The sequence below is a fragment of the Choloepus didactylus genome, chromosome 21, assembly GCF_015220235.1.
Source record: "Choloepus didactylus isolate mChoDid1 chromosome 21, mChoDid1.pri, whole genome shotgun sequence".
NCBI lineage: Eukaryota > Metazoa > Chordata > Mammalia > Pilosa > Megalonychidae > Choloepus > Choloepus didactylus.
Genome location: NC_051327.1, coordinates 25,258,507 through 25,268,517, shown reverse-complemented (window position 1 = coordinate 25,268,517; position 10,011 = coordinate 25,258,507). Strand labels below are relative to the sequence as shown.

At 69.2% G+C, this 10,011-nt stretch overlaps 1 protein-coding gene across 2 annotated transcripts; it reads left to right on the top strand.

The window, feature by feature from the left end:
* The first annotated feature begins 2,057 nt into the window (after positions 1-2,057).
* LFNG (LFNG O-fucosylpeptide 3-beta-N-acetylglucosaminyltransferase) lies at positions 2,058-9,786 on the top strand. Of its 2 annotated transcripts, none has more exons than XM_037814785.1 (8): positions 2,058-2,565; positions 6,525-6,573; positions 6,890-6,989; positions 7,069-7,222; positions 7,578-7,663; positions 7,914-8,079; positions 8,406-8,491; positions 8,651-9,786. In XM_037814785.1, the coding sequence occupies exons 1-8, from the start codon at positions 2,146-2,148 to the stop codon at positions 8,715-8,717; spliced, it is 1,128 nt and encodes a 375-aa protein (XP_037670713.1). In that variant the 5' UTR covers positions 2,058-2,145; the 3' UTR covers positions 8,718-9,786. The 2 variants fall into 2 exon arrangements, with proteins under 2 accessions (XP_037670713.1, XP_037670714.1); XM_037814786.1 differs by lacking the exon at positions 2,058-2,565 and adding an exon at positions 6,125-6,276.
* Positions 9,787-10,011: the final 225 nt, after the last annotated feature.

Sequence of the window (10,011 nt, the reverse complement as noted above, 5' to 3'; positions counted from 1 at the left end):
GCTGTTTGAGGAATGGCGAGGGATTGCAGGGGACTGTGAGAAACCAAGCTGGGACTCAGTTGCAAAGTGCCATGGACACTGGCCAGAGCTTGGACCCAAAGGCAATGGGGGGCTGTGAGGGATTCTGATGGGTGGGGGCACGCTGTGGTCAGAGACGTCCGGGTGCTGAGGTGGGCACAAACAGAACGGGTAGGCCTGGGACAGGGGGACCAGGCAGCCAGAGCATTCAGGGGAGAGAGGATGGTGGCCTCTGAGGCTCGGCTGGGAGACCGTTCAGGTGTGGGAGAGTCAGGACTTGGGGTTGGGGGCGCGGATGCATGAACGGTCTCCAGAGCTGGGGCTGGGGCTGAGCAGCCGCTTTGGGGGCTGCCAGTCCAGCCGACTGGTTCCTTTCCCTCCCGCCCGTTCCCAGGCCTCTCCAGCTGCCTGGCTGCTCCGGGCTGGGCCCTGGCTGCTGGGGGAGGGGTTTATGGCAGGAGGTGACGCCATGGGAGACTTGTCACTTGGGCACAGCCGGCACCATCTGCTCCGCATCTGCCCGCTGAGGTGCTGCCTGCTAATTACCTGGGGCTGGGAGGGGAAGGAGCCTGGGAACCTCCAGCCCCCATCCCACCCGTCACAAGGGGGCTGGGCTGGGGCACAGGGCTCTAAGCCCCCTTGGGGCCCTAAGCTGAATTTGCAGGGTCAGCAGGTGGGGGAAGCTGGCTAGTGGGGCCAGGAGTCCCCATTTTTTCCTTGGGTTTTTATTGAGCACCTACTACCTGCCAGGCTCCCTTCCAGGTGATTAAACAGTCACAGTTCCCCAGGAGTTGGCTTCAGGTGATTCAGAGAGTACAGGGACATAGAAATGGCTGAAATCACCCTTCCAGGTGCAGTGGCAGAGAGCGCGTGCCCGGGGGCACCAGTTTAGTGGTCACAGGGGCCTCCTTGGAGCGGACGCGGGAGCCGGCGGGAGGCGGAGGAGGTGCAGCCAGGCGGAGAGCCGCCCCCAGCCGCGCTTCCGGAGGATGCGGCGGGCAGGGGTTCGACCCTGCTCCCGCGCCAGGGGCGGGGGCGGAGCCCGGGCCACTTCCAGGCCCCTCGCCCCTCTCAGCCAACCCCGGCCGCGGGCGCGCATTCCTGCCGCCCCCGCTCGTGCAGGGGGTCGGCCCCGGCCCGTGGGAAGGGCCGGGGCCGGGGGCCGCCGTGTGCCGGGGAGGCAGGGCGGGAGCGCAGCTTGACCACATCTGGCCAGAGCGTGGAGGGACCAAACGGGACAGAAGGCAGCCTTTCATGCCGCGGCGGGGCGGGGCGGCCCAATGTCTCCGCGCCACGGGGCGCCTGGAGCATTTCGGGGTACTAGGGACGCGGGCTCCAAACTGAGAGCGAGTCAACACCCCCTCCAAGCTCCCAGATGTAGGGCCGGGACCGAGGGAACCAGCCCGGGGGAGAGGGCAGGGTTTGGTACAGGTGCTTTCTCGCTGGAATCTGAGTGTCACCACCTGCGGCCCAGGTGGCTAAACTCCAGAGTGACACCGGCTGCCCTTGACCGAGGGCTCAGGCACCGCACCCAGTCCGCTGGTCGCGCCCTCCCAAGGGCCCTGCTGCACCGAGGAAGAGGGCTCCGAGGGGACAGCGCACAGCGGGGAACAGGGCGCCCCCGGTCCCAGCCCGCAGGCCCCGTCCCAGCACCTTCGTACAGGGGGAGAGCGTGCCTTTGCGCGCGGCGGACGCCAGGGTGCAGCCCCGCCGGCTCCGCGTCCCCGCGGGACCACAGGGGCGGGGCGGGCGGCGACCCCAGTGGGGTGGGCCGGGGCGGGCGGCGGGGAGCCCTCGGCGTGCGTGCACGTGCGCAGGGGGACAGGGGCGCGGCGCCCGGGCGGCCGTTCCCAGCCCCCAACCGCGGCCCCACGTGGGCGCTGCCGGGCCTGGGGCGGGGGCTGGGGCGGTCCCACGGGCCCGGGAGCCACTGAGTGCGCGGCGGGGGCGCGGTCTCGCCCTGGGGCCCGCCCTCGGGGCGGAGCCAGGGCGCGGAGCTATAAGCGCGGAGGGCGCGGGCGCGGGCGGTGCACAGCTGGACGGCGCCGCCTGCCCCGGGGAGCGGCGGGCGCGGGGCGCAGCGAGTAGCGCGCAGCCCGAGGCGCACCGACGGCCGCCCACCCCACCATGCTCAAGCGCTGCGGCCGGCGCCTGCTGCTGGCGCTGGCGGGCGCGCTGCTCGCCTGCCTGCTGGTGCTCACGGCCGACCCGCCGCCGCCGCCCCTGCCCGCCGAGCGCGGCCGCCGCGCGCTGCGCAGCCTGGCGGGCCCCGCGGGGGCGGCCCGGGTGGGGGCGGCCCCGGCGCCCGCGGCGCTGGCCGGAGAGGTGCACAGCCTGTCGGAGTACTTCGGCCTGCTGACTCGCGCGCGCAGAGACGCGGGCCCGCCGCCCGGGGGCGCGCCCCGCCCCGCCGACGGCCCCCCGCGGCCCCCCGCCGAGGTGCTCGGGCCCCGCGACGTCTTCATCGCGGTCAAGACCACCAAGAAGTTTCACCGCGCGCGCCTCGACCTGCTGCTCGAGACCTGGATCTCGCGCCACCGGGAGATGGTGAGCCCGGCGGGCGGGCGGGGTTGGGGCGCGGCGCCGGAGGGGCCCGGCTGCGTCCCAGTCCCGCGTCCCAGTCCGGCCCCTGGCAGCCCCTGGGGGGCGGCGGCGCCCGGCCTGCCCGGAGGGGGCCACTCCCCCTGACAGATGTGGAAGGGCCCACCCCAGAACCCGGGCCGGCCTCCGGTCTTGGGGCGCTCCTGGCCCCTCCCGCCTCGGATGGCTACATGGCTGTCCCCAGCGCCCCAGACCCAGGGCAGGTCCTGCACCGCCGGGCGGTGGGCAGCTCCGGGCGGGGCGCCTGGGTCAGCGCAGCCACCCTGGGCTCAGAGCCTCCCTTGGGCAGGAAGACTCTTTCCTTAGAGGTGGGGTGGGGGCTAGGACCCCGATCCTAGAGTTTGCTGGGGGGGCACGTCATGGCTGGAGATTACCCTGGGGGGAAAGAGGGCGCCTGGGCCTCGGGTCTATGCAGCAGCCGCGCCCCCAGTGCGGGAGACCCGTGTTTATAAGCCGGAGCCGCTCACACCCCGAGGCCACGCCCCCGCTGTGAAACTCCCCTCGGGGCTGCTGCGGACGGTTGGGGTGGGGCCGGGCAGACTGTGGGCCCAGCGAGGGGGAGGCGGGCGCCGTGGGGCAATGTCCTCAGGCTGAGGGGCTCAGGGAGCTAACTGGCCATGTGAGGTGAGGGAGGGGCCTTCCGATGGGGGTGGGGGCTCAGAGAAACCCCCCACTCCTTCCTGCCTGTTCACATCCTGGAGGCCTGGGTGGGAGCCTGGGGCTTCTGGCCAGGCTGAGACCCTGTTTGGGGGCAGTGGGGGGGACGGGAGGCCAGGGTCCTCTCTGGTCCTGGCGTGGGGAGGGGACCCTGGGAACCCCAGGGCAGCCTCCTGGGAACGCAGTGTCCCTTTCCCAGGGGCTCAGCGGGCCTGCCGGAGGGGGCGGCGGGGGCCGTGGGTTTTGTTTGGCGGCCGGGCCGTTAGGATTCCCAGCGCCGGGCGGCTCTCACGCCAGCCCCTTGGGCAAGGTAACAAAGCCCCTTTCTCTGGCGGAGAAAGGCGTCCGGCCTCTTGTGTGCGGCTCGGCGCTCCATGGGAACCGCCGCTGGCGCGCTGGCCACTCAGGTTGCCTGGCGATGAGGGGGCCGGCAGGGCCCCCCCACATCCGTGAGTGACAGCCTGCGGGCACCATCCCGGAGCCAGCCACCCAGTCCCACGCCTGGCACTCGGCCTCCCTGCTGTGTAGCCTTGGGCAGCATGCAACCCTCTCTGGGCTGCCCCCAGGACCTCTTCTCTGGGACTTTTGGGGGTTTTCTCTCCAGCAGGGGGATGCGGTCAGGGAGCTGCAGGTGGGGGATCCTGGGCAATACCTTGGGCCTCTCTGACCCTCAGTCTTCTCTTCCTTGAAACAGAGAAAACACTGCTTTTTCCAATAGGGTGTTGCAAAAGAGGCCTGGCAAAGCCTGGAGGCAAAGAGGTGAGCCCAGGAGGCACTCAGGCTTGGGGACAAGGGCCATCGCTCCCCCTGGGCCCTGAGGTTCCTGCTGGAGGGCCCCCCAGTGTTTCCTTCTCTCCAGCTCACCTCACCCGGGAGAGGCCGACTCTGTCCCCAGCATCAGTTTAGGTGTACGCAGCAAACAAGAGCCCGTCTCACAGAGGTTGTCACCACGGAGGGTCCTCTTTTCCCAGCCCTGTGCCCAGGGTGATTCAGACCAAGCTGACGGGGAAGTCACGAGGAGGCCGGGACTGTGGTGAGAGTCCCAGGTAGGCTGTGTGAGCTGAGAGTGGGTATCTGACCTGCAGGGAGAGGGGGGAGTGTGCCAGGGAAGGCTTCCTGGAGGTGGTGCCATTTGAGCTAGAACAAGAGTAGAAATGCCCGGAAGACATCCCAGCACAGGGGCTGTGCAAGGAACCCCCTGCCGTTGCGGGGCTCGGGACACGCCGGGACGGCCTTGAAATCTGCGAGGAGGACCTGGGCCTTTGGCCCCCGTGGGCCCCACCCCTCCCCGGAGCGGGCCCGGGCTGCAGCCCCTGCCACCACTGCAGCGGCCACAATTGGGGGTGTGGGGGCTGGCATCCTGTGTTTCTTTGAATTGCGGTTCCAGGAACAATGCTGCTTCCCGTGTGTGTCTCCCCCGCCTGCCCCTGCTGCCCTCTGCTCTTCCTCCACCAGCCCCTGCAAGGAAGTGGGGGGAGCCCGGGGGGGTCTTTGTCCCTGGAAGACCGGGGCTGGCTGGGCCCGCGCCTGCTGTGCCCCAGGGTGTGGCCATGGCCGGTGCTGCACCTCTGCGGGCCTCGGTTTCCCCACCTGTGCGGCAGATAAGAACGGTGCCCTTGTCATGGGGCTGTCAGGAGGGTGAAAGGGGAGCCCCCGTCTTGGCGCTTTGCGCTCAGCATGTGGGAGCGCTCATCGCGCCCATTTCACGGAGGAGGAGACTGAGGCTCCGGCAGTGGGGAAGGCCCGAGGCCCCGCAGCCCCTGTCCCCCCTGTCCTGGCGGCTCCGATGTGGGGAGACGGGGAGACGGGTGTCCCGCCCTCCCCTGTGCCCCCTCCCTGCTCCCTGAGCTGAACAAAGGTGACTTTAATCTCCGTAGCCTTGGGCTGGGTTTTTAGGACGCAACCAGGGCGGGGAGAGCAGTCCCTGCTTGATCTCATTAACGGAGCATTTTCCTTTGAATCCAGCGCCGCCGGCGTCTGCTCGGCCGCCCTCAGCCTCCCACGGCATTCCTGGGCTGGGGAGAGGCCAGGGGCGAGTCTGTGCGTGTCGGGGTGCCTGCCCGCTCCCGGGGGCAGGCAGGTGGGGAAGGTGTCCCCGTGGCGTGCCATGCCCACCCCCCTTGGCCCCAGGGCCCCGATCCGCAGCTGGGGCCTGCCCGAGCGTGTGCCGGCCCCAGGGGTGGGCGGGCACCCTCCTGGCCTGGGGTGTGCTCCCAGGTCCTGAGTGCCTGTGTTCACCAGCCTGGCACAGGCGGATGCCGCCCTCGGAGCCATTTGTACGCAGAGGGAAACCGAGGCCTGGCAGGCGTGGGGGTGGGGGCTCTGCACCGTGCGCTGCCTTTGCGCGGAGCCGCCCCCTCCCAGCTCCCGGGGTGCGCCAGGCACACGCGCTGGGCAGAGGAAGTGCATTCCTCCCACACCCCGACCGGCCCGGGCGGGCCCTGGCAGCTCCCGTCCCGCCTCGCTGGCCCCGGCCTCTTCCGTGGAGTGATCCTGCCAGGGTGGCCGGGCTGGCATGGGTGGCGCTGAGACGTGGCCCTGGGCCCGGCTGTCAGGCTCCTGGGGCTCGCTGCCCGTGCCAGGAGGGGCGTGGGGCCGAAGACGCTGATCCGTGCGCTGGGCCCGGGCACGGGGGGCTTCCGACAGCAGCGGCCGAGGGCACAGGGCCTGGGGGACGGCCGCGTTGGCGGCTGCGGCCTGCGCCCGGCCGGTTAACCAGGCCAGCTGTATGGTAATGGGCCGCGCGGCCACTCCCGCTTAACTCGGCCGCGTTAAGGCCGCCGGGGGCCCTCGCGCGCGGCGGGGATAAAGCCGGCGGACAATGCCTGCTGATTCATCCTCCGTCCAGGCCCTTTGTCTGCCCGGGGCTTGGCAGCCACCCAGCGCGGGCCTTTGTCCCCGAGGGATGGGGCCTCGGCTTCCCGAAGCTGGCCCGGCCCCCTGGCCCTGGCCCCTGGCCCCCGGCCGGCAGCGGCAGGGCCGGGCGCTGTGTCAACAAGGGTGTGTGTCCCACCAGGTGCAGGGGCGGCCCCGGCGGCTTACCTGGCGGGCGGGGGGAGGCCCCACCTGGCTCGTGCCAGTGCGGCTGCCTGGGTGACCTTGGGCCCGGCTGTCGGGGGGGGTGGGGGTGGGGGCTGGTCTGCACGCATGGGGAAACTGAGGCCCAGAGAAGGCTGAGGGGTGGGGTGTGACAGCCACAGCCACCCCAGCTCCAGGGTGACCACTCAAGGCCGTGCTGCTTCTTCCAGACGTTCATCTTCACCGACGGGGAGGACGAAGGGCTGGCCGGGCACCCAGGTGAGGCCCCAGCAGGGGGTGGGGGGCGCCTGCTCCTGGGAGGAGACCCCCACCCCTTCCCCTCTGGGGGCGGAGAGGTCACGGGGGCCAGCCGGGCAGTTAACTCAAGGGGTTTGCTCCAGCCCCTCCCCGCCACTCCCCCACTGTCATGCAAATGAGGCCCTTTCAGCCCCGGCCCCTTTGAGGAGCTGAGGGGCAGCAGGTGGCAGGGGCTGGGAAAAAGGCCCTGACAGGGCCGGGCTGCCCGGGGAGGGTCTCAGCGCCCCCCAGTCCCTCCCGAGCCCGCCTTGACCCACTCGGGGCCCCCTCGCCACAGGCCACGTCATCAACACCAACTGCTCGGCAGCACACAGCCGCCAGGCACTGTCCTGCAAGATGGCCGTGGAGTACGACCGCTTCATCGAGTCGGGGCGCAAGTGAGTGCCGGGCTCCGGGAGCCCCGGGACCCCAGCCCCGCACCCCGCGTGCCCGCCCCGACACGCCGCTTCTCCGCAGGTGGTTCTGCCACGTGGACGATGACAACTACGTGAACGTGCGGGCCCTGCTGAAGCTGCTGGGCATCTACCCCCACACCCAGGACGTGTACCTCGGCAAGCCCAGCCTCGACCGGCCCATCCAGGCCACTGAGAGGGTCAGCGAGGACAGGGTGGTGAGTGCCTGCCGGCCTCTGGAGCCCGGTCCTGCAGCCTGGGGGGCCTGGGGGACCTGGGGGGCTGACAATTGCTGCAGCCTGGGGGCTGGGGGACAGGAGTCCCTGCAAACTGGGGGCCTTGTGGGGCTGGCAGTGTCCCTGGAACCTGGGGGCTGGGGGGACTGGCAGTCTGTGCAAACGGAGAGGGCTGGCAGTGTCCCCATGGCCTAGGGGGGCCTTGGAGGGCTGGAGGTCTGTGCAAACTGGGGGGCCTGGGGAGCTGGCGGTGTCCTTGCGGCCTGGGGGATGGGGCGGGGTGGGGGTGTCCCAGGCCCGGGCAGCGGCAGAGCCCCACGAGGTGTCCGTCCTGCAGCGCCCCGTCCACTTCTGGTTTGCCACTGGCGGAGCCGGCTTCTGCATCAGCCGGGGACTGGCCCTGAAGATGAGCCCGTGGGCCAGGTGAGGGTCCCTTGGCCACCCCCAGCTGCCACTCTGCCGGGGTACCCCCGTCCCAGGTTCCCCCCGGTGGGGTCTGGCTCGTCTGAGGGCTCGATTGAGGTGTTAGCGCTGCCCCTGCCCGTCTCCTGTCCCCCCGGGGTGCTCACGGCTGAAGGGCGTCAGGGCTCCGGCACCCCCTATTCAGAACCGCCCCACCCCACCCCACGGGCGGCTCCCGCCCCCTCACCCCGCCGGCCCTGTCCGTCCACAGCGGGGGCCACTTCATGACCACGGCCGAGCGCATCCGCCTGCCGGACGACTGCACGGTCGGCTACATCGTGGAGGCCCTGCTGGGCGTCCCCCTCATCCGCAGCAGCCTCTTCCACTCCCACCTGGAGAACCTGCAGCAGGTGCCCACCTCCGAGCTCCACGAGCAGGTGCGCCCCACGGCCTCCGGCAAGCCTGGGACGGCACAGCGAGGGACAGGGCACGGGGAGGCACCGAAAGGAGAAGAGAGCTGGGTGGGGGCTGGGAGGTTTACTGGGGGTCACAAGGGGCCCCGGCAGCGGTCACTGGAACCTCCAGCATGGCAGCTGCTGGTCACATGCTCTCGTCCTTCCCACTTCCCGTCCTGGGCGCGCTCAGGCCTCCTGTGTGGGCAGAGGCTCTGTGCCCCACATGCTGCGGGTGCAGAGCTGGGGGCACTGGGCTCAGCTGGCCAGGGCCCCAGGGCCCCTCCGCGTCACCTGTCCTCTCCCCTCAGGTGACCCTGAGCTACGGCATGTTTGAGAACAAGCAGAACACCGTCCCCGTGAAGGGGGCCTTCTCGGTGGAGGCCGACCCGTCCAGGTGAGGAAACTGAGGCCCAGAGCGGGGCCTGGGGCTTGCCCCAGGGCGCTGGCACAGCTGGAAAGCAGCAGCGTCCCCAGGAGCCCTGCTCAGGGGGGCCGGGCCCCCCACCTGGGGCTGGGTGGCCTCCTCAGCCCAGCCCTGCCTCTGTCCCCACAGGTTCCGCTCCATCCACTGCCTCCTGTACCCGGACACCCCCTGGTGTCCCCACACTGCCGTCCTCTAGCAGACACGGCTGAGACCCCATCCCCGGGCACCCCTGGTATCCAAAGGGCCCGGGGATCCCTGTGGCACACCCTGGCCTCGGCCTTCGAGGCCCCCACGGGGCCGTGCGCGTGCATCGGGTGCCCGCCCATGTAGCAGACTGCTGGGCAGTTCTGCTCCATGGAGGGAGCCGCAGATCTGCCCATCTGTCTGTCTGTCTGCCTGTCCTCCGCAGCTCCAGAGCCCACCTGGGAGAAGGTTTTATGTGTCAGAAGTTACCCCCAGGGTAGTTTTGTTATTCTGTTTTTCGACCTGTTTACGAAAGTGGGGCTGGACCAGGTGTGCAGAGGTACGAGCAGGTGCCTCTCCACCTGCTCAGTGCCTGCAATCTCAGAGCCCTGCTGGGGCCCCCTTCACGGCCGAGCCACGCTCAGGTGACGGGAAGCTGGTTTTGGGGTGAGTGGCCTGAGCCCTCTGGTCCCGCTGAGCTCTGGCCGGGTCCCTGTGGCAGCCGCTTCCTGGGTGAACAGCGGCTCCGGCCCAGCCCTGGGGGCCGCGGGTCTCTTCCCAGCCCCCCAGAGGGCTCCCCTTGGTCTCCCCCGTGGTCGGGTGAGCAGAGCTGCGCATTTTGTCTCCTCTCTCCAGTAGAGAGAACGTCGCCCATACTGGGTGTGTCTGTAAATATTGTGACAGTATTTTTTTACTGTGCTGTTTTTTCAAAAGGGAGTGGGTAAAAAAAAGTAGGGTGTTTGTGTGTTTTTTTTAGGGGGGAGGGGGTTGTGTTATTTTATCTTTTCTGTGGATCAGAAAAAGCAGAAGCCAAATTTTGGGTAATCTTTGTTTTTAAAGCTGAAATGGAAATGTCATAACACTCGATTATTTATACGTTCTGGTATCTGGAACCTCCCGTCTGCCCCTGTGCCGGGCCCAGCGTGGCCTGCCCCGTGGGGGGGTGTTTTTGCTCCGTTTTTCTTTTGACAAAGACGCAGCTCGGAAGTCGAACGATGAGGGACAAGCTCTCGGAATGGGGCTGTTGCTATGGTGACATCCTTTGCTTGGAATAAAAGAGCTCTTTGCGGCAACTCCGATGAGCCTGTCTTGGCTGGAAATTGGGCTTGAGCCTCAGGTTCCGGGGGCCCTTGGGGACGGGGAGGCGTGGCCCATTTGCACCCACGTAGGGATGGGGTGCGTAGAAGCCCCTCTGAGCCAGCCGTTCAGGAAGGGGCCTCGGGGCTCCGGCCACCACTCACGGGTGCCTGAGTGGGCACGGCCAGCCCAGGCCCACTGGGTGCAGTCGGGTGTCAGTGGTGACGGGC

Coding starts and splice junctions, on each gene's coding strand:
- LFNG (XM_037814785.1), top strand. CDS start 2,146: ATGCTCAAGCGCTGCGGCCGGCGCCTGCTGCTGGCGCTGGCGGGCGCG. Junction 6,990..7,068: donor TTCATCGAGTCGGGGCGCAA/GTGAGTGCCGGG, acceptor GCTTCTCCGCAG/GTGGTTCTGCCACGTGGACG. Junction 7,223..7,577: donor GGGTCAGCGAGGACAGGGTG/GTGAGTGCCTGC, acceptor TCCGTCCTGCAG/CGCCCCGTCCACTTCTGGTT.